The following is a 24140-nucleotide window of genomic DNA, read 5'->3' as shown; positions in this document are numbered from 1 at the left end:
TGGAGGCGGCCGCTATGAAATCACTGGGAAACATGAGGGTACCAGATGGCTGGAGCTGAGAGGCATGCAGCCCACGCGGCCTCACCTACACGACCGCCCGCGGGGACGGTACGACGCGTAGCTAGAGTTTGTTCACCTCCAGATGTCGCTCGGCGGGCAGAGTACTCACGGTAAGGAGAAAGAAACGTAGCGGGTGGAATTTAATCAATACCCTCCTCCCCCGAGGGCACGCACGCAGTCGGAGGCAGGAAGCAGCCCAGTTAGCGGCCGACCACACCGGTCGGCTCCGCGCGCCTTCATTTATTCACGCGACTCCCACGCGGCCGCCTGCACGCTCTGCTCTAACGATACAGCACTCCCCCTCGCGCGCGCGCCATGTTCGCCACACGCTTCCTATGACGCGTCTTTCAGCTAACCAAACCTACGAGTACTTGAAATATCCGCGGTCTGACATCAACGCAGTGCAAACTGCATTTTCGAAATTGATCAGCTCTACTATTCCGACCAATCTCGAAGACCGCGTACTGCAGGGCAGTCACGCGCACTAAATGACGGGAACTGAACGGGAAAAGAGAACCCGCGTGTAAGAGCGCAGAGCATCACCCTCAGTGCGGAGTGCGACAGGAAGGCGCCAAACGCACTCAGACCAGAGGGCGCTCTCTGCGGCAGACAAGATTCTAAGAAGGCCGCCCTGAACGACGGCGCGAAAGATAACTCACCCCATGAGAGCCCGCGGAAGGCGTGCAGTTGGGAGCCATGGCCCGTGGTGCCCCTAGCGGGGGCGTCGCGCGCTACGCACGATCGTGGCCAGAGCTGGAGTCGGTATCCAAAGACCGAGCCGGGTGCCACGCGGCCAACGTGGGTGTCGGTGCGCTCATCGTGGCTAACCCACGCACGGCGCCTCGCTGCCGAGAGCAGCCCAGGCGTCGCCCTGCGACAGCAGCCACAACAGCAGGAGCAACCAGAAGGCGAGAGCCACGAGGACGCTGTACATGGCCGCCTCGGTGTCGTCGTCGTCGCCGCCCGCTGGCGACGCCATCGCGCCGCCGCCCGGGTGGTCGAACCCAGCCGCGCCCGGTCGGGGAGCGGAAGCGCGTACACGAAGGCCGCGTCCCGGTTAGTCATGGCAGCGCGGCAATGGAGACGCGCCCGGAGGATGGAGCGCCGGCGGCGCCAGAAAGCGGACCCACTCCCTCCCGACCAATCCACGCGGAGGAGAGGAGGCACCATCCGCCGGCGCCCCCATCCGAGCCGCGCGCGCGCCACCGGGGAAAGTAAAACGCAGCCCCTCTCCACAGCCCATTCACTGGCCGCCGCACGCAGCGTGACGCACAAATCAGCGACCCGATAAGCGCACTTTTCCAGCCTCGCCCGACAGAGGTTTGGGCCTCGAAGCGACAGCCGCTGCGTTGGCCTACCCGAAGGGCCACGGCTGGGTGCGACATGCCTCAACCGAATCTCGCGTGCCGCGCTCACTGCTCGCCTAGATTTCGCTATCGAAATCCTTGAGGCGCTCCCCTATCGCTAACATGGCGCAAGTGCAAAATGCGTGCGGTTCTACACTTCTGCATTATACACACAACCGCATGCTTACTGCGTCACTACAATGTTAACAGCTGAAGACACTGAAAATCACCTAACGCTGCACTCAGCCGTAGCATTTTTTTTTTCCCCTTAAGCAGATCATAACCGACAAATGCGACATCTACAGCGTGCTGCACGAAGAGCACCAGCCGGCCATTTTCTATTGGCCCCCGAAAAATTGTCCTCAATTACGTTCGACACAAAAATAACAGCCTTGAACAGTGGTTCCACAAAAAAGTACCATTTACGGATGCATAGCCTAGCAGACAAGATGCGTACTGCTGACTATTGTCATTTTACGAGAATTTTAAAGTGTACTCGACATTCCACTTATTGTCAATGCTTAATTACAGCAGTTCGCACGCATATACAGGAAGTGTGAAGAAACACGGCACACAGGTCCAGATGCCACACTTTGGAGAAGCGACGTTGGTGGTGAAAAACATGCCAGATCACCCTCCACGTGGAGGCCGCAAAACGTTGAGGCAGAGCACGTCACGGTGCGATCGCGGCACTGCTCATTCAAAATATTAAAAATCAATCTTGCATGAGCAGTGCCGCCATCGCTTGACCTTGAAATTCAATTTCAAAGTCCAGCAATAGGACCCCCACCGCAACGATCAAACCGGGGGAAGTTGGTCCTAGGCAGAGTTAGTCGTTAGACGTACGGAAGGAAAGCGCTCAAGAAGGGCAGGCGAGATACTAAGGCAGGCGACCGGATACACTGCGCTGCTCCGCCATGCCACTTATCACGGAAGCCGCGCACGAAGGCGCTGATAGCAGCCCTCAGACCTACGTCGCGATAATGAGCCCGAAGAAAACGTCCACCTCAGGCGGCGATAAGAAAACCACGAGGGCGCCTACAAGCGAACGATCGCTGCAGTTGGTTGCCGCAGAATCTTGCCTGCACGGACTTGAATGACACCGGCATTTGGCGATAGTGGATGCAGCCAGTTGGTAATATGCTATAACTTAGCACAAATGTGACTCGGTGCTCTTGTAATTACAGCCATGAACTTACAAAATTTGAGTCAATGAGCATGACTGCAATCATGTACAGTATAATTGTTAATCTGAACTTCCAAATATTTTGCAAATCAGTTTCCTTCACTGAAAACAATGTAAATGGGTGCGGTTTTTTTTTTTTCCTTTCTTTTTCTTCTAAAAACAGGAAATTACAACGTGATCCAGCCCAACATTTACTCTGGAACTAGTAAGTCGCCAACCAAAAATTTGGAATTAGTGTGAATCGCCTACACGTCCGAATAGAAAATTCGAAGGAACATATTTGCCAAAAAACGTTAGTAAGGGTCCTTTCTACCAACAGGTGTCGAAAAAGAAAAAAAATCCGGCGGAACCCAACTTACGACGGATGTCTACAGTAATACGATTAGCACTGAAGTACTGTAGACACACGCTGTAATGCCAACGCCGAAATGTATGCGCAGCTGGGATCCTCTCGCACTTCCCACTGCACATGCTGCGCCATCTAGCGCCACCGCCGTAAAATCTGCGCACGGCATGGGTTCGATAACACCGAGCATCGAATGAATTCAACTGATCTGTCATTGAAGAGCAGCACCCAGTGGCACATGCCTACTTACCCAAGTTGGTGTCAAAGATTCACTGAAGAGTGGCATAGACCTACTGGCATATACCCAGTGACCCAAGTTGGTATGAAAGAGGTTCACAGAAGACCAGCACAGACTAAGTGGCAGATACCCAGTGCTCCAAGCCAGTGTTAAAGAGGTGCATTTATGAGAGGCACATAACCAGTGCTGCATCCCCAGTGACCCACATCGGTGGCAAAGAGGTTCATTGGAGAGTGGCACAAAGGTACACAGTGCCACATTACCCAATGTTGGACCGATGGTTGGTTTTGAACCCCGTTGCCTCAGCACAGCAGCCCGATGCGCTACCCAGAGACCCAAGGTTGGCGGGAAAACGGCTAGACAAATAGATTAGATAGAAACAGTCTGCCCCTGGAAAGTGCGTGAAGCATCCTAAGAAAGCTTATTGCATTAAAAAGCTTGTCATCCCTGTTGGTGCACACATATGCTGGCATGCTACTTGATCAGTCAATACTTCAACAATCATTATGCTGCCGCTGCAGCAGACAGCCCAAAATACAGTCCAATCCATGCATGAAATCTCCCGCAGTCAACTTGAATAGATCTCACAATACCTTCTGTCATTCCGTTTACAATACAAAACCAGCCAATTTCGAGGTTGTTCCGTTTATGCAGCAATTCTATTCACGCAATATCCAATTATGAGATTCTATTGTACAACCACTGAATATGAAAGTATACACACTGGCAATGCAAAAAGTGAACTTTCTTGCAACATTGGTGTGCAGCTTCACTGCTCTCTAGCATGCTAAGTACCAAATATTTGTTGCTTCACACCCAGTATCTTCACTATACCCATTAATCCGTAATACTACTGGAAAATTCAGTGTATTTCCTGCATCTTTGCCAAAAATCCAAGAAATGGCAATGAATGCTCCAATACAGTACTTAAATTACATAAAATTTAGCAGGAACAGTTCAGCCAAGAAAATTATTTCCTCAAGTTTTTCAATGCATTGCTTCCCTGTTCTAACATTTAAAAAACTACACACAGACACTCTGGAAACGAGCATCTATGAAGCAATCATCATCATCAGCCTATTTCTATGTCCACTGCAAGACGAAGGCCTCTCCCTGCGATCTCCAATTACCTCTCTCTTGCGCTAGCCGATTCCAACTTGCACCTTCATTGGCATTTCCTGGATTTTTGGCATAGGTGCAGGAAATACACTGAATTTTCCAGTAGTATTACGGATTCTATTACGGGTATACTGAAGATACTGGGTATGAAGCGGTAGCGGCTGAGAAATCCCAACATGAAATGCTATCAAATAAATTGAATGGCCAATCTTGCATCCAGGCTGCTTCAAGGTTTTTGGTTAGATTCATACAAATTGTGTCTTTACAGCTAGAAGCACTCACCGATTGAAGACGATATCACTGTAAGCGTAGCGCTCCAGCTTCGTAACTGGGTCTGGCTCCTCAAGCTCGTGGCGCCGGGCAGAGGAGTCATCATCGTCTTCACAGTCCTCTCCACGTTGTTCGGCAGAAGCCGCTTCTTGCTCTGCTGCCAACATGGCAAGGGAGAAGTGGCTCCAGCGGCTGAGCTCTGCGAATTATTAAGGTGTAGAACTGAGAGACCATGAATTTGTAGCTTGGAGATATTAAAACTTGAGTGTGAAGATCATCTACACTGTAAATTCCCGACCATGCATTGACCAAGGCTGGACCAACAAAGTAGCACTGACCAACGATGTCAACTGTCTAGCCTAACTGCATTCTTTATCTGCAACTTTCACTGGCAATAGGCAACACATTGGCACTCCATCATAATAAACATTAATTAGGATGTGCAAAATCAGACTTGCGGAAGCCCACAAGGTGGAGGAATATGCTGCGGAAGAACTGGTGTTGGTGTTTGCTGAACGACATTGTAGCGCAAAGGTACAATTACACAGAAGATACAGACACTTCACAGGTGCTGTGACGCGTCTGTCTCTTCTGTGTAATGGTGCCTTTGCGCTACAATATGTCATTCAAGGTGGAGGAAGATTTGGGAAAGGGAACAATTGTCACCCATTCGAAAAATTATCAGGTGGATGATTTTTTTTTTATTAGGATGAATGCAATGATGCCTCACAATGAACACTTCGAAGAATTCTTTGCACTGCAGTTCCATTCAGATAAAACTTCGCTAATAATTCTGGGGTTTTACATGTCAAAACCATGGTCCGATTATGAGGCACCCCATAGTGAGTGACTGTAGATTCATTTGCAACCCCTCATTTCACTAGCACAAAAGTACTGTTAGCTGTATCACAAAGCAAAAAAGAATTATGCACGAAGCCCAGTAAAGCATGAATATGTAGAGGCACTGTTTTTGCTCACTGTACATCATGACATTCATTTCAATGTTGATCAAGGGAATTCACAAGCTCAGCCCATTTCTTTGCAGCATACTAGTGCATATTAAGTATAAATGCAATAGACAACCAGCTTGTGATCACACATAAAACAAACGCAAAGGATTAGTGTTTTGCACTTTACCACCCGATTCAAAAGAAGACTGCATGCAAGCATCTAAATCCTGACAATGTCCATTTATTGGCACATGATCAAAAGATTGCAGGCAGCAAGAAATACAAAAATTAAACTGGACATGGACGACAAAAACATAGGGTATGAGAATGACATAACTGCCACCAAGGGATTGTAGAAAGGGACAGAAATTTGTTGGGCTCAATCAATCGGAGAATAAATCTCGATTTGGCTGCACCAGTTCACAGTGTCATGCGCAGTGCCACACAAGTTCATGCCGAGCAAGCACAACATGGCAAGTGTGTGCCTCATGGGCCTGGCAAACAAAGGAGCAAAGTGCAGCAATAAGAGCTGTGTCTGCTAAGACAGACTGAGCAGCTTCCAGAAATGCAGACAGGAATGTGAAGCACAGTTGATTTTTGTTGTCAGTAATCTATATGGCAGTAGTACCGTAGCAAAGAAGTATTGGCTAAAGGAACTTGCTCATCAGGAAATGCAGCATATACAAGAACACTGTCCGAATAAAGGTTGCCATACCATATAACCCTTTACAAACCTGCCCCTACCACCTTCAAGGCACGGAGACGTGGGCTCCTCCCATAAACTAGATGGGCCGTTTTAACTAAAAAGTGCAAAATATCTGCAACGCTCCGTTACACTGCACCTGCACTCCTGAACCACTTGGATCAAGAGTGTCAACTCGTGTTAGCCTGGTCCCTGCACAGCAACAAATTGAGGCTGGTGCACATGACACACACTGCACTGTTGGAGAGAACACAAAAGTGCTACACTTCTAGTATGTGCTGCAAGAGTGCTGTACAAAAGTGCTGCACTTCTAATACAAAAAGTGCAGCCAAATTGAAGACATTCGGAATGCTGAGCTTTGCAGAGCACCCTTTCTTACAAGGCACACTACTTACAGTAGCCACAAGCTTGGAACTTGTTCTACTACTGCTTACACTTTTAGGATGAGAACTTACACCAGCTTCGTACCTCGAAGTGCAGCAGACACCTATTCCACTAACAGATCATCCCAACATTGAAGATTGAACTGCACTATGCCGTCAAATTCTGTGAAGTTGCCATTACCCAATCGCAATGGTGCAACAGATATTGGCTATTAATACTTGACCTGTGAATCCTGAACAGATGCTGTGAAGCCTGAACAGGTATGTCCCCTTGAATCTCAAACTGAAAGCTATGCTGGCATTCTACTTAATGACCTTCCACTACAGGTGTCTTCTCAAATCAAAATGTTCAGACTGCATCATTTACCAAATAATCCACAATAGTACTGACAAACAGGAGGTACAGCTCAACCTTACCTGGCTTATGACCCTTAACCCTTCTAAATATAAAACAATGACATCCTCTCGCCACCAGAACCCCTCATTTATTCCTTACTGTATCACTAACACATTCCTTGAATCAGTCGAATCATTTAAATATTTAGGCATCACCTCGGCAAGCACATATCACGAACATAACCACTGCTAACAAAACACTGGGATTTTATGAAACAACACCTTTGATACGCACCAGAAAACGTTAAACTGCTTGCCTAAAAACACTCGTACGTCCCAAATTTGAATATGGAACAGCTAGCTGAAGCCCGCACCAAACATACTAAATAACAATACATGGATCTGTTCAAAACTGTGCAATCAACTTCATTTATTCCTCATACTCACACGATGTTAGCACAATCCAGTCTACACACGCTATCGTCTCATCAATGAATTGCCTGATTATGTCTGTTAAATAAGTTCTTAATAAGTCAATTCTCCACGCACAATACAGCTTGCCCTCACCAGCACACCCTTTACAAGTTACCCACCTGCTCTATCATTCACTCACTTTTTCTGCCGCTATTTTTTTTTTTTTTTGAACAGCTAGACTGGAACACCCTGCCCCATCACATTGCGGAAATCACCTGCTTATGCGCGTTTGCAGATGCCATGGATATTTGTTGCCTGCAGTAAAAAACGAATGGCTACATGGTGTACTACTGTGTATTCATGGAAGTTTATATTTTCATGCATATTTTTTTTTTCGTGTATTTTTGTGTCCTTTGTATAGGCCTACATATGTAAACCCCACCCCTTACGCGATACCCCACCAGTCAGGGGTCTTTAAAGAAAATAAAGATGAAGAAAAAGAGAAGCACAAATGAATGACAAATGATGCCACCGCCTTGGAAGATTCTTCACACGATCACCATGATGCCACGGATTTTCACGGCTTCTGCTTGGACTTAGTTAATTTTTTATTCGGTAGAGATGGACTAAATTGTATTCTAAAACATTAATGTGCCACAAAGGCTCAAATACGAGCAATTACTCTGAAATCAGCAATGTGATTTTTACACGGCATAACATTGGAGTTATTTTGCAGTCAAACAATTCATAGGCCCTGCAAACTGGGAATGCGAGCTGACAATGTTATTTCGCAATCTTGTGCTCTTTTACAAATCTTTTTTAAAAATTTTTTTACAAATCGCGTTAATAAAAGTTCTATGGCTGAAAAGTGGATTCAATCTGCTTTTATGCATTGCATAAAATTTAAATTTGAGTGCAATAGTTTCTTCAGAATAAAAAAAAATTAGTGTAACCTACAAAAAAAAAGCCATTTCCCCTATAAGCAGCCCTGTGTCAAGGTAACGAGGTGCTGCTCCACCTGCAACTAAAATATACGAAGCATGTACAGTGTCATCCACTCTTCACAGAAACACCCTTGTTTATATACATAGCAACTTCAATGTAGAATAAAAGCCAGCCAACATATTAAATCATTATGTGCTATGCTCATAAATGAACCCAGCACCTCTTCAACACAACAGGCAATTCTTTTGCTGCTAGTGCAGAACCACCTTTTATCGAAGCCGACAAATGCATTTGAAGTTAAAATAGGCTATTTCAGAAGCGGAGTTATTGGCGATCAAAGATCGCCTGATCCCTTTCGAAGTGCTCTCGCTCCTTCGATGCCTTGCACAGCGAATGGTGCCCACAATGCTCCGCCTACTGAGCATCACCCTCGAGCGCAGTTCAAAATTGATTTTGAATGCTCATGTAGATGCCGCTATTTCCACTTTTGGCTAGCTACGATGCACCGAACACAGTTGCCCTCAGGGAGCAGACTCGTCAAAGCACCCTGCAGCGGCTGCAGCTCGAAGCAACTGTATTGTATATGTGCAGTTTGCTTTATCCAGGAGAGGGGTTGTGTGCGCGCTCGCACTTATACGCCTGTCTGGCCATGCTACATGGTTCGGACCACCTTTGTTCTGCACCAGCTTAACCAATGGGTAGTGGCCACATCCAACTTGCACATTGAAGCACTGTCAATAGCTCAATACGAAGCCATGTCTGCCAAGGCGTCTCTAACCTGGAGCAGCCAGGAGTGAGCACACGCTGGCAAGCGTGCTTGCGGTCTAACCTCCTAAAGCAGATTTTTGCTTACTTTAGCCCGTTTATTAAACTGCGTCAATAGATATACACAGGAACAGTAGGAAGAAGTGCACTAATCCAAACCACCTTCTTGATTGATGTCAACTATTAGCCAATAGCAGCCACGTATGACAATCTGCTATACAACGAAGAGAGGTTTCTGTAGAAAAGAGCGTTTGAGAAAAAAGTGACTTCACACCACGCTCAAAAGCTCCATGCGCCGCACACGGCTGCCAGATGTGGCCAAGATGTTTACAGCACCATATGCCTATCCGCGAACTCTTTTTTTTCACCAACCCCGTGGGGTGGTTCAGAACCCACTTAAGGACTAAGCAATATTGTTTGACAGATTTAAGAAACAGTGTCAACAACAAGCAAGTTTCTTTTATTGTGAAATACAAAAAAAGGTACACGAAAGGAGCTTAGCAAGGAACCCCCCCACCAATAATCGCCTAAACCACCAATCAGTCCACAAAACGCTTAACTAGACCAAATCGCCTTGGTGCAAATTATAGCCTTGTGGCTAGGTGTCCATAAATAATTTGCTAAACCTAGCTATAAATGCAATGAATGGATTGCTAATATATGTGAAATTTAAAGGTTTTCAAGACCTTGAGTACGTCACTTTGACAGTCTAGGACTGCTATGCACTTTAAGGCTCTTGGCCACAACTGTCATCCTCTAAGTGAATGGTTGCATATTCAGAACACATTCAAATGCACCTTTCAGCATGTGGTCAGTGTAAGCACAAATCGTGTGGGACCCCTTCAATAAAGGCGACATTGCACAACTTGAGCATGATCAGAGAAAGGTGGTCCGACATATTTTCAATGTGTATCGAAGACATGACTCACCCACTTTGATAATGTGTCGGCACTGCAGTCCTACGCTGGAGTCTCGCAGAAAAGTTAGCTGTCTTGCGTTTTTACACAACTGTGTCTCCCGAACTATTAATATTAAACTTACCATACCAGCAAAGCCTCACTCTACAAGGAAAACTCGACATACTCATGATAGAGCACTGACACCAATTTTCGCCAGGACTAATGCACTAGCTTCTTTTATAAAACTGTCTCGGGGTGAAACTAATTACCTGCAAGTGTCCTCGATTCTAGCGATTTTTTGCATGAACTGGAGGATCATTTTTGCGGCTGTTAATTATACTATATCCTGTGTGTATTTGCATTCTGCACTTACTATTTTGATTGTCGTTTGTACCTCTTTTCTGATCTTTACAATTGACGGCCCCTCCTGCTTGGACCACAGTAGTGGTTCACAGTATGTATAAAAATAAAAAATAAATAAAAGCACTGATGCTACATGAAAACTTCATGAACAGTGGTGAAATGTGTGCGCACTGCACATGTCAGGTGCAATTGTGCATCTGTTGGTACATATTCAGCTTCTGGAGATGCCAGTATACTATGGCTTGATCCCATTGTAGTCCCTCCATTGACACTTTCGTGCACATTAAAGTTTCTCTTTAATATCACTGCCACGATTCGATCACGGCACGCAGAACAGGCATTGGCAGAAGCCGAGCATGCAAGAAGCTACGCTGAACCTAACAACTGCTACAAGGATGAGCCGCATCGCCACTCTGCATGAAATTTTGCAGCTCGTCTACTCTTTTTTTCGTGCACAAAATGCCAGCATTCCCGACATACATCACCTTTGGCACATAACACGTCTGCATGGTGCACTATATCGGGCAATATTTGGGGGGGGGGAAATGAAATGCAAACATTTTACTTTTGTATGCCCCCTACACGTGCGTGGAAGCTGTCTAGTACATTTTGGAGTAGCTTCGTACATAGTTTACGAATTGCAGTGCAATTTACAAATTGCAGTACCGAGTTTGCAAGGCATATCGTATCCACTTGGAATGAATTTTCAGAATCGCACCAATTTGGAAATATACACCATCAAACTCGCCATAATCCGTTCCACTTTTTCTTTTAACAAAATGCAGTTGTGCAACAGCCAAAATAGAATTTGGAGAAGGAAAATCTTGCTTTTGGAGCAGGAAAATACAACTTGTGCAGGTTATGGGAAAAAGAAAATCCGTTTTAGAGTACTAAATCCCAAATTTGGATCAGTTTCACAAACGCTTACTCATAAAAGGCCATAAAATTTACCCTGCAAAATAAACGCACACCCCAGCTTTGCATTGGATTTCTGCGAAAAAAGTGTTCATTACGCGACTATATATACAATAATTCAAATTAGCAGCGTAGGTGATGGCAGGGGTTCAAAACACCACCAGCTCTGCGACATTTGTTTAAATGTACATACAACTAATTTATAAGCAATTTAGACTGTGTTGCAGCTGACTGAGAGCAATACTAACATGACTTTTTCAATACCACTTTTTTGCAGCCGGAAATGAAAGTCAGAACCCTCTAAACACTAAATATTGGAGGAGTCACAGCACCCTAATAAACTTGCTACAATATTGGTTTATTCAAACCAGTGTTGTTTTGAGTATTGAGGTGGATACATTACAAAATATTGGCTCACACGATTCTCATGATTGGTGCAGCTACCACACGAGAGCAGCCCGACAACGGATATCCCAAACTTCATAGCTCCATTTTATGTGCGAAATGCACGTTAGCTTCTACAACTTTGAATTTCTGTCAGTACTCCTTTAATTCAAATATGGCAGTGCCACTGTCGCTTGAGGAAGCTAACCACATCTCCAGTGCAGGGCAAACGTCTGTATAATGGAGCTTTTACAGCGATTCAATAAGCCAATATTGGCACATGTGTAGGTGCTGCGTGCACACAATTGTGTACGCAAAAATGGTGCTTTTCATGCACTATAAAACAATGATATTTAAAAGACGCCGAATGATGCGTAAAGTGTTGTAAAACGAGTTGGAAGGTAAACGGCGGGGTGCTTGCTGTCAGTATGTATGCCGTCGTGTAGCAGGTGCCCTTGTCATTGTTTTTCAAATATTTTACATCGGTCATTTGTTTTCAAGCAGCTAGATGAATGCTTTACAAGTATGCTAGACATGAAATAATTGATCTCATAACTGACGTCCCCTGTAGAGAGTTCTCATTTTAAGTCCACATTCTGTAAGCTTAACGAAACTCCCTGAAGAATTGCATTCCTAATCCGTTCTGTAGCTGTACAGTTCACAATGCTGAATATGCAAGAAATGAGGTGAAACTAAATTTTCCATGGACAGAGTTAATTGACGCTCGAAGGGAATATGCAACATGTATGAACCTCCGTCTGCATAAAATGCAACAAAGTATGTTTCAAGCGCAACGTCCAATATGTGCAACATGCCACGTATCTAGGTGACCTTAACAACCAAGCACCAATGTCAACTCAGTCCATCATGCATACCTCCTCTTCAGAAAATAACCATCTATACATACAAAATTTGAGGCAATTGCACACAAATGCATTGTTGTTCGGGCATTCCACATGTTTTTAACAGCCACACACACAACACCAAACAGATGTTGGTGCAAAAAGGTCAATTAAGGGAGAAAATGAAGGCCAAGGTTCTTTTTTTTTTTTTTAATTTGGCACCTAAAAATCAACACCAGTACGTCAAGGTGACATTAGATTTCAAGTATTCCGTCACATGCGGCCCATTTTCGTGCAAGAATATTTCTCCAAACTTGCATGAACTGTTTGGTCTGTATGATACAGTGTAGTCCTTTACTAACGTGGAGATGCGTGTAGAGCTAGATGTGTAGATGCTGTCAATGTTCAGAATGGCATACCACCATCTGTTTTTGTTTTTTTCTGGTATTTGCATTGTGCACAGACTATCAAAAGTATTAAAGAATGAAGCAGGTAGACATAAGGTACAAGTGGTTTTATAAGTTTTACAATAACTTGGCCAGGTTTGAGATTAACAAACTGCTGTCTGTAAGCTGCACTGGGTGTCAAGTTGCGCACAGGAACAGGTATGTAAGATGTAGTTTTGCAATTTACCGAAGTTCCTGTGGCTTTAAGGTCTACACATTGAGCAGACTGGTTGTTGGCTAAATATCCAGCTTCAGGAGCATTTGCTCAATAGAAACCGCGCAAGGTTGCATTTGACTGTTCATTGCTGCTTATGTCAATGTAATATTGGCACAGGTCACAACTTTAAAAAAAAGTGACTCCATGATTTTTCTTTTATCTCAGGTGAGATAAATAACTGTCAGCCATGCATTGAACGTATCACAGGGGGAAGTGACATAACTGCAAAAGTTCCTGGCTTTGTTAGTTGGCCTTTTCTTGTGTCACTCATCCACACGCATCACTTGCATCTTGCCCGCATCAATTCAATCAATTTTTCTAGTATACCAAGCTTGCCGTCATAGCAAAGTGGTCACTTTGTTATTGCAGAAGCGCAATTTTCTGATACAAATATATGATATGATAGCGTACCTGCTGGACATGGCTAAAGCCTTCTTCAATGGTCCACCTTGTATACTGCCAGCTAACCGTCACAGATATGCTCATAACTAAGGGTCAGCGTTTCTGGATTAATCCGATAAAATCCAAAAAACACTTAAGGGTCATTCACACCAGCAACTGACAGCGCACACTTTTCTTGAAAAGCAACTATTTTGGGCCAGTCACTTGCTGCTCAATTTTTCAGTTGCACTACCGCAGTTGCAACACTGCAGAACTAATCAAATGCACAGGAACAGGACGTCTGTATACGCTGACGCTTATTTTATGAGGCAATGGCATTGCAAGCAGACGTGAGCACGCATTACGAGACATTTCAGTGTGGCAACTGGCCAGTATCACTTGCCTGTGTGAACATCACTTGCATCAAGTCGCTTTTCGATCGCCAATCACAATCGGTTGTGCGACCTACTCAAGGCACCGGTGTGAATGGGCCCTTAGAAAAACTCAATTCAAATTTATCTGAAAAACTCCAAATTTTGGAACCCTCAGTTGCGAGAGCTGAAGGCGTTAGTAAATCACACAACCTACACTAGAAATGCAGGTTCCTTAAAAATCCTAAAAAAAGGCATGTTTGCATAATGTGCACTGTCTATTTACTGGGCACCAACAGGCACCGCTACAGCAATGCAATACACATGTGCAACAACCTTGGCATGAACATCGACTGCATGCTTAAAATTGCAGACTAAGATGCACAGTGAAGTCACTGCCACCTTCCGAGAGCATTATACTGTGTTGCAGAAAAGTGGAGCCGTGCCATGAAACATTCCTCACGACTTGCAATACAGCAGCGAGACATTCTGGCACTGCGCTCAGATCATGAACCCAAAGGTACGACAGCAACGTTCTACACGTACGAGCAGTTTTCTGGCATTTAATCACTGGGAAATGGCAATGCACCTTGCCGTCACGAAAGTTCGGAATGTCAACCATATGCTGTCGAATAAATCATGCCTCTAGTTTTTTGGAGAATGCATGCCCGAGACTGGCCCATCTTTTCATGCACTCTACTGGTCAGTTTGGCTTTTCCTGTATCTAGCGCAACATTGAAAGGGTGTTCTCAATATTCTGTTCCACATATGGGAAAGAGTGCAACATAATGACATATTGCAACATTGAAAAATTTGCATGTATATATTACAATAAACAGAAATGGTGAAAGAACAGTTACTGCTGTAAATTTTGAGTAAATGAAAAACATTACCGAGTATGGGCAAAACTAAAATGAGAATGCTACAAAATGTGGAAAGATCCTAAATTTCATTTCACTGTAGAAGCTGTTTCTTGCAGAAAAAACTTGATTTTGGCCCAAAATAATCTACAAAAGTGCAGAAACCTAATCACAATGCAACTGAATAACTTGTGCTCGTTACCTGGCTGCCAAGCATTAGCCACGGAAATATTTTCTAGTGCCGTTTCTACTGAAGCAGGTGCACATATGGATTAAGTTCAATTCAATTTCTAGGATAAATGCTAGCCACCACATCAGTACAGCTACGTGGTTGTCTCTGAAGGTATGCATCTATAAAATCAGCTACCGGTCTTCAAAGCGATTAGGAGCAAACTGGCGAAACTCAAATGGTTCGGTGCAGGGTGGCAGTACTTCCAACATGGCTTATAAAATCTATGAAAACTGCAGCATTTTGCAAACTAGTCAACCAACAGCACAAAGAATGCTCAAGCAAGATTTACACTACTTGTCGGACAGCCCTACTAACTCACTAAAAAATGGCATGAAGATCCTGCAATGCAGTAACACTGAATGCATTGTAACACTGAAATGCATTGGCCATGTACAATAAACTCTTGACCTAAAGAGTAATCAGCAGGCATTGTGAGATTATGAAACAGAACTTGAACTGCAAGTAACCTGTCTCACAAATTCATGACCAACCACTGCCAAAAACAGACTTCTGAAAGTTGGTCAAGACAGGAGAAAGAAAATGAGGGAATGAAAAGTACGCACTAAGCTAGCCTCATGAAATTCCTCAAAAACTAGTTCGTTTCCGATTTGCCTACTTAAGATACAGCAAGAATATCAGATCAGTTTGCCGCAAATTTTTCTCGCACATTTTAACCAAAAAGCTTCCATTCTTTTTAAGAGCTCCCATGCTGGTTAATAATTCGCACTGCTAGTCTAAAGCTGTACTGCTTTCCTTATGCACACTACAGTGCACAAATGTCAGTATTTTTTGCAGCTTTTATGCTAACCGGCATCACACTTTCATTGAGGCTCTCTCTCTCTTGACCAGTGCAACTTAACTGGCCAGGCAGATTGATTTTTCACAGCAAAATGATAAAGTAAACATTTCACTGGCTCCATTTACAAAAATTGAACGGGCAATGAATGATAAATGCTATTTGCACCACCACTTGAAATGGGGACTAGGAAAACGACAGACAGAAGCGTTGTTTCCTAGTCCTCGTTTTAAGTGATGCGCAAATAACACTTATCATGAATTGTAACCAACTAGCCCAAACCAGTACCCTTCTAATGCAATGAATGAAATGTGCCAATGCTAAACAACAATTTAGTACTCTGCCTGTACATTGAAAACATCAGTTGAGAACGCACTTTATTGATGCAAATGATGTCGGCACATTGTTTAAGCATTTTCTGATGTAACCAGCGTTCGCACAGAAGTCAAAATGCAAGGACAATTCATGGCTGCTGAATGCCAAAACTCAAGGAGGGGTTTTTAAGTTTCCTTTCCCATTATAATGATGTCAATCACCCTCTGGCATGGTCAGTATAGTACCCAGCTTCAGCCAAAGATACTCATCGTGTGTAAGCCAAATGGCTGAAACTTACTGTCTGGGAGCCTTTTCTAGAGCCTGGAGCTCTAAAATCAAGTCATGATGGCTGCGGGGTGAACTAACAACACAAAATATTGGCATGGCTCAGTTGCTTGATCTGGCTTTGCCTAGCTCAACAACAATGGGGATTAAACAATGGGGCTTAGGCGACACCACATTGCAATCATTTAGTGACAGTCAAAAATTTATAATATTGTTTCCCGGAAGAGTGTCCACGTCATTACCCTTATGCAGCGTTTGTTGTTTTGAATGTTTAAAAGTTGCACCCAACCCTAGTTTTTCAAGGAGCACATTTATTTATAAGGAGACTTAAGGGCCCTTGAATCTCAAAATTCAAGGATTCTCAAGGATTTCAAGGCAGTGTACGAACCCTGAGTAACAAAGTATTACAGGGAGAACAGGCACTGTTGACAAGCAATGACAAGTTTTAACCGGCTTGGTACCAGACATTACCAATGCCAAGAACTTTCTGGGTAAACAGTGATGCCAGTGTTTTCATCCATTCATTACATGAAGGGCACAGGAGAGTACATGGCTGCAGACTTTGCTGCTGCTTTACCCACCTCAACTAAGTCTGTCATACTTAAATTCACAGGAAAAGCTAAAATCTTGACACCAGGCTTTGTAGAAAAACAAGCTCTTTCTCATTCCACTGGCTTGTGGAAAGAGCAAGAGTGTTCATAATCACTTGACTTTATATATGCTGCCACTTAATGTAATGAACACAAGGTTGATAAAAATCACAGCACATAAAAAATAAAGACCAAAGGCTGCTTGAGCCCAATTAATGTCAAACGATGCCCACCTTCGTTCTCTGTATTCAGCGAATCTGCTTCACCCAAAGGGGGCCCTGCAACATAAAAAAAAAGAAACAAGAGTAAAATAATTTAGAATATGTGCATGTGGAGTACCCATGTACAGTCAAGCCTAAATGTTTCGTTAATGCATAGCTGTCAAAGCTACACTGGGAGGAACGATCGTTAGTTCAGGCACACTTTGATCACCTGTAATACACCGACTTCACGCGTATCACAATTTTAATCAAACATGCGGTTTATTTTCCAGAATATATTGAGGCACCTCGCTAGAGCTGTTACCTCTCCACAGTTGCCAACCAACAAGTAATCGCATGGCCCCGACCGCACGGGTTCGACAAAGAAAGCGGCTGCCGCCACAGCTAGTGAGCAACTGCAGCCACCCCAGTAACGCCTGGCCTGGACGTCAGCCCCACGTGTAAAACCTCCTCCCCGGCATGGCGTCGCAAAATCACGCAACACACCTGCCGTCGTCGTGATCTGATAAGGAGCTGGGCAAAAGCGCGGGCCAGGGACTCGGCGCGTTTGACCGCAAAGAAGACCGTAGGCTGCTAGGCGCTAACCCAATTACGCAACACACGACACTTGGAACGGAAGTGGCAAGTAATAAAAACAGCCGCAACGTGTAGGCACTGCAAACGAATTATGCGACTGCGCCCTGTCGGGAAGGCATGCTTGCAGCACGGCACGCGCTATTTCGACGCCATGCACACCCGCCCATGATTGGACTGAGCGTTACTAACAGGGGAGCCAAGCTGCGTTAGGGTTAGAACCGAGAGCGGTTGAGAGCTCTCGCTATACTCAAAAGCCCGGCGAACTGCGCGCCTAGGGAAACGCCTAGGCGCGAGCGCTCTCGGCTGATCGCTCTCTCCACCCCCATGGGCGAGCCCGAGCGGCGTCCTCGCCGTTGGCGTTACCGGGACAATGGAAAGGCGCTCGCGTCAATCAAGACAGGCACGTCGCACGCTCCGTACGTGCCACACTCACTCGAACTCCGTTTGTGCCTACGTCAAACGAACCGATCAGCAGCAACTGTTAAAACGCGAACAATTGTTTCAGCATAGCGTGCGCTCCCGAAGTAAAGGGCACATGGAGGCTACAGTGAACGTAAAAACATACAAAAGTATCAGAACGTGCGACGATAATGAAGGGCCAGAGTAAGCTTATCCTCCACGAAGAACTACGGGTTTTTGTTTTTTTTTTTTTTTGTTTTTACTTGCTCATGATAAACAAGGGCAGTCCAGTTTATGTCGCGGCTATACTGAAGCCAACTGACCGCCCGGCTACTGACGAGCAGTCGGCTACTACACAGTGCAATTTAAAATCTGAAGTCGCCGTAGCCGCCCAGAACGACATAATTTAAACAAAGCACAGGATGGCTGCCGGAAAAGGAAGCGCGAAAGCGAATGCCGAAGCTTACGACAAGGAATATGTGATGTCCCAACATGTTAGGGTGGCTAAACGCAAAAACAAGCAAATGCGATTGCCAAAAACGCGGCCCCACGCGACATTACTACCAGTCACGCGCGTCACGCTGCCGGAGGCGTCGTCGCGCCAAGAAAACAGAGCACCCGAACGAGAATGTGCGCGCTCATTTCAGCAAGTAGCAACGGAAAATTCATAGAAATCCTAGCAAACATGTCGAAAACACGCCTACGACCAAAGAGCAGCGAGTGAGGAGTGTTTATTGACCTCCGGGGTTGTCAACACCGAATTGGAGACAGTGCGGCAGAGCAGCACGCGCGAACAAGGAAGGTATGCTGCGAGAAGGCACATACGCATACGGAGAAACTGCAGCACGGCAACTGCGGCCAAGACTCAGTACACGAACCAGCAACGAGAAGTGCTGGAGCGCCATAGCGCCCGCCGCGGGCGGCCCTTTGAAGGGACAGGCCACTAGGCCTAACTGCGCTTGGCAGTAGGCTTAGCCAGGCAGAGCAGTCAGTCCCCCATATATACCGCACTTGATCGACGCGAGGACGCCAATGACGGATCGGAAGCTAAGATCCATTTGTCCGAGTACTCACTCTGATTCGGCACGAGGCCATCACCGTCGTCCGGCATTCCTGTAAAACGGCTCGCGTTTAGAGCAGCCGTAGTCGCCGTGCCGCGCCATTGCAAGGGAGAATCGCGGCGGCGCCGTACACAACACCATGCTCACCCGCCATGTTCCTGCGAGCTCTCCACGAGGACGCGAGGGTGGGCAAGAGAGCTCGGGAAAGACTGGCGAGGAGAAATTCCGAGCGACGACCCTCATTGGCCTCGGCGCGACCTCGCGCCTTAGTACTCCTCCGCAGCCTCCGCGCGCATCGGCGCACGCTCCCGCTGACAAAGTTCCTTCCGGTTCTTTCATTGGAGGAGGGAAGTGTGACGTCACTAGCCATCACCAATCTGTGCGTTTGCCGGCCATCGGGGCTGGGAGCACGGGGTATGACGGAGGGCTGCTCTGTACAGTGCCCTCGCCCTCCTCTTCTGCCTCCTCCCGCGCGCGCGCGCCTGCGGGAAAGACGCGCGCGCTGGGGCGGAGACCCCCAAAATTTCCAGAAAACTTTCGCCCGGCGAGTAGCAAAAAAGGTGCAGATCTTTCGTCGACGTCTGAGACTGGGGGTAAACATAACCTCACCGCGGCGTGCGCCACATTTTCGCAATGGTAAGACGCCGGCTTACTTATGCTCTCCTCCTCCTCGCTAGTATTTTCAGACTTCCTTTCATGTTCTTTACGATGTTCGGAGGCTGGAAACTAGCTTTGTCACAGTGTCATCAATGAGACAGCTCTCCACATTATCGGCACGTCTCGCAATGCTACCGAAAAATAAATAATTAAAGATCCTATGTCACATTAATGCTTAACAAGTTCAGCCAGTCTCAACGAAAGTGTTATCAGAAGAGAGTGAAATGCGAACACGCACAAAAGTGTGCTCGTGAGTTTCTACTAACCTATCTTCACACCAAAGTAATTCATTTCCAGACGTTGAGTTTTTGGGGTACAGAGTAGTAGGCAACGTTGCGAAAGCGCATCAAACTTTCGAATAATTACGCGTGAGTGGGTGCCCTGATCACTTTTTTTTTTTTTTTTTCGCGTTCCATTGTAACTTCGTGAAGCTTGAAGGACGGGTTTTCTTTTCTTTTTTTCTTTTTTTGTCAATACAACGCAGTGAAAACATACGAAAGCATATTATATTGAACTAAGCAAAACAAAGTGCGTTTGTGTGTGTGTGTTCAAATGTATCCGTCGGAGCATTACGTAGGAGCGGGTAAATGGGCTCAATTAACAGACGTACGAAGCAATCAGATTCAAGACTTTATCGGAGGAACCTACGGTGCGATCGATAATCTGCAAGGGCATCTTTCCAGAGATGCTGAAACACTGAAACGTTTCATTTGTGACGTGTTGAGAACGATTTTCTTCGTTTTTAGTGTGTGAGCAAGCGAGTGCAAGATAAATATATTGCGCGGGATTGCTTTATTATTTCGGAGATACATTGATTAGGTTCGCCATTTTATTTATGAATGGTATCTGCTGCCTTTAATGGAAACTAAGTTAGGAGTGGTTACACAATCCGAAATCAAGTTCAAGATCAGCAGGTAAATGGCAATAGACATCGTACATTAATGTCAGAAATTAATGCAGGACAACATATGTTGCCCTTTACGCATTGGACACACAGCGGACAACTTTAATGCTTTCTCACAGCAGCTCTCAAGGCTATTAAATTTAGAAATGCTGGCGTAGACTGACGTGAATGCACTACGCCGTAACATACAGGGTGATGAAGAAATTGCGGTCACTGGCCAAGTCAAGGTGAAAAACAGACTTTTCGGGACCCGTACGGGTTCCTTGATCACACTAAAAGCGGGCAAGAACCGTAAGTCGCTTTTATGCCAAAATGTGACCTGGAGAACGGGTCTACCTAGCAGGCAGAATTACATCAGTCCTGCTGATACTGTTGTCCGTCGCTTGAATAAATAAAGATTCCAACAAAAGTCGTGACATCGGATTCTTTTCCTTACATATGTAGCAGCGTTTTCCTAATCGGTGCGGTGACTGCAATTATCGGCGTGTTCGACAAGGTCGTTCGATGCTTTTTTGTTGTTGGAGACGTCCCCTTGGTGCTCCTTGAAACTAAGATCTTGTGAACACTTGTGGACTTGCCGGTTTCGCCGATGTAACGTGCTCGGCGACTCGATTCTTTTTTTTCTTTTTTTTTTTTTTTAAGAAATTGCTTGTGGCAGATAGCACAAGTCTAGTCCATGAGCTGGTCTACTCGAAGAGGCGGACATTACTTGCACAAAAAAATTGAAATGTATAATCGACTAATCAGCAAAACTTCACTAATAAAGTTTAACTAATTACCTTTTGGCAGATATTGCAATTTACAAATTCTAGCGGGTGAGACTGCCACGCATATCCACTTGAAAAGAATTGTGTGGATGACACCAATTGCCGTCAAAGTTGCGATAAAAATGCACTGTCGTTCCACTTACTTTCTTAACAAAACGTCGTTTTATGCATTGAAACACAGAAGAAACTGGAACGCCAATGCATGTCTCCGCAAAGTTCGGAAATTAGTATCTCAAAACTGGTGCCATTCTCAGAATTCGTTCCAAGTGGATCCGCCTTGCGAACTCCCCGGCTAGAATTTGCAAATTGCAATATGGGCCATCAGGTAATTAGTTAAAAACTTAATTAGTGAATTTTTTGTTAATTAGTCGAGTATGCATTTCAATTTTTTGCGCAAGTAATGTCCGCCTATTCGAGTAGACCTGCTCATGGACTACAATTATGGTATCTGCCACAGGCCATTTTTTAGAAATGTTTGAAAGTGTTCGCGGAACACCCTGTATACGTATAATGCGCATGTCTCCCGCCCACAATACATCTGGTGCGGTAAGTATATTGCTTCGGCAGTTGGAAATGGTGGCGCTGGTGCGCTGTACGCTCAATCAAATTGTCAATCAAATATTTGGACTGCAGGAGGGGTGCAAACCAGGAAACAGCGGTTAAGAAAAAGGTTAAAGAAACAGAGAGGGGTCTGTGCAAAACAGGGATGCAGACGAAATCAGCACTGGGAATATACCGAACTTTCAAGCAAGAAATTGCCAAAGAAAATATCTATGATAATTCTAGGGGAAGCTCTTTGTTGTTTGAAGCCAGGACGGGAGTACTGCGGACTAAGATGGTACCGAGTCAAGTACCAAGGTATAGACACGTTGTGCGGTGCGTGTGAAGAGGAAACGGCTAAACACCTCATACTTTTCTGTAAAGGGCTTAACCCTACAGTGCAAAGCAACGGGGCTGATTTTTTCAAAGCATTGGGGTTTAGGGACAGTGAAGGCAAAATAGACTTTAAGCGGGTAGAAATAACCAAACGGAGGTTATCTGATAGATGGCTAAAATCAAGGCAGGGGTGAAATTTCACCCACCACTAAGTACAAAATATGTTAATAGTCATGGCTAGGTGGCGCATGCCACCGCCCGATTTAAAGGGTTCAGCGTCATCCATCCATCCTCATTGAGTCGTGCAGGTCGGCACCGTCCGGCGTTCGCGACCATTCGCCTGACGCCGCCGAAGCTGCGAACCATGTGCACCGATTTGGATACGATTTCCACGCGGCGCTGCGGTATACTTGCTCTCGCTGGTACACTGGCGCTGTACGCATGGCGTTTCACGTGGCCGCCGCATTTAATACCAATCGTGAGATGCAGCGAAATGCGAGCGGCCAAAAATGCGTCGTTAATATGGTTCATGCCGGTCACGCTTCACAAAGAAGCCACGTGATCGTACTAGTTGAACTACACGTGAATGCGCACCCAACGGAACCGCCAGAACAACAGCGACGCCAACACCCGACAGCACACGAGACCTGTACATCGGAATACGAGATCATTAGGAACGCCGACGCTCCCATTGAAAGCTGTATCATCATCATCATCATCATCAGCCTATATTTTATGTCCACTGCAGGACGAAGGCCTCTCCCTGCGATCTCCAATTACCCCTGTCTTGCGCTAGCGTATTCCAACTTGCGCCTGCAAAGTTCCTAACTTCATCATCCCATCTGGTTTTCTGCCGACCTCGACTGCGCTTCCCTTCTCTTGGTATCCATTCTGTAACCCTAATGGTCCACCGGTTATCCATCCTACGCATTTCATGGCCTGCCCAGCTCCATTTCTTCCTCTTAATGTCAACTAGAATATCGGCTATCCCCGTCTGTTCTCTGACCCACACCGCTCTCTTCCTGTCTCTTAACGTTAGTCCTAAGATTTTTCGTTCCATCGCTCTTTGTGCGGTCCTTAACTTGTTCTCGAGCTTCTTTGTTAACCTCCAAGTTTCTGCCCCATATGTTAGCACCGGTAGAATACAATGATTCTACACTTTTCTTTTCAACGACAGTGGTAATCTCCAAGTCAGGATTTGGTAATGCCTGCCTTATGCACTCCAACCCAATTTTATTCTTCTGTACATTTCTTTCTCGTGATCAGGGTACCCTGTGAGTAATTGACCTAGATAAACGTACTCCTTTACAGACTCTAGAGGCTGACTGGAGATCCTGAATTCTTGTTCCCTTGCCAGGCTATTGAACATTATCTTTGTCTTCTGCATATTCATCTTGAACCCAATTCTTACACTTTCTCGATTAAGGTCCTCAATCATTTGTTGTAATTTGTCTCCATTGTTGCTGAATAGGCTGTATACAAGCTGTATACCTCGACATAAACAGGATCGAGCTAAGCATCGTCCCTGATTCAAATGTATCCCTTCCCGCGTGACATGACGGCTCAAGGCACGCAGACTTACTGTTTTTATCTCCGAGGTGTCGCAAATACGAGTGTGCCCGAAATGTGTTTGAAAGTAAAGCAACGTGTCCTCTGGTCATGGCAATTGGCAGGTCAGAAGTGTAACCAGGATAATGACTCAATTACAATTTGTTTCCTTGT

The 24140-nt window shown here is 45.4% G+C and overlaps 1 protein-coding gene across 3 annotated transcripts in view; it reads right to left on the bottom strand.

The window, feature by feature from the left end:
* LOC119436052 (serine/threonine-protein phosphatase 4 regulatory subunit 1-like) overlaps nt 1-19453 on the bottom strand; it is a 108573-nt gene extending 89120 nt beyond the window's left edge. Inside the window, exons 1-3 of one of the 3 annotated variants that reach the window (XM_037702794.2) lie at nt 19362-19453; nt 17191-17235; nt 4578-4764 (exon numbers count right to left, since the gene is read on the bottom strand). In XM_037702794.2, the coding sequence (XP_037558722.1) occupies nt 4578-4764; nt 17191-17235; nt 19362-19368 (239 nt within the window). In that variant the 5' untranslated portion in view covers nt 19369-19453. Of the gene's footprint in view, nt 1-719; nt 1108-4577; nt 4765-17190; nt 17236-19227 lie in introns of those variants that run through there. The other 2 variants (XM_037702791.2, XM_037702796.2) reach the window with 2 other exon arrangements.
* Between the last annotated feature and the right edge of the window lie 4687 nt (nt 19454-24140).

This window comes from Dermacentor silvarum, chromosome 1 (genome assembly GCF_013339745.2).
Source record: "Dermacentor silvarum isolate Dsil-2018 chromosome 1, BIME_Dsil_1.4, whole genome shotgun sequence".
Taxonomy (NCBI): domain Eukaryota; kingdom Metazoa; phylum Arthropoda; class Arachnida; order Ixodida; family Ixodidae; genus Dermacentor; species Dermacentor silvarum.
This window is presented reverse-complemented; position numbering and strand designations above follow the sequence as displayed.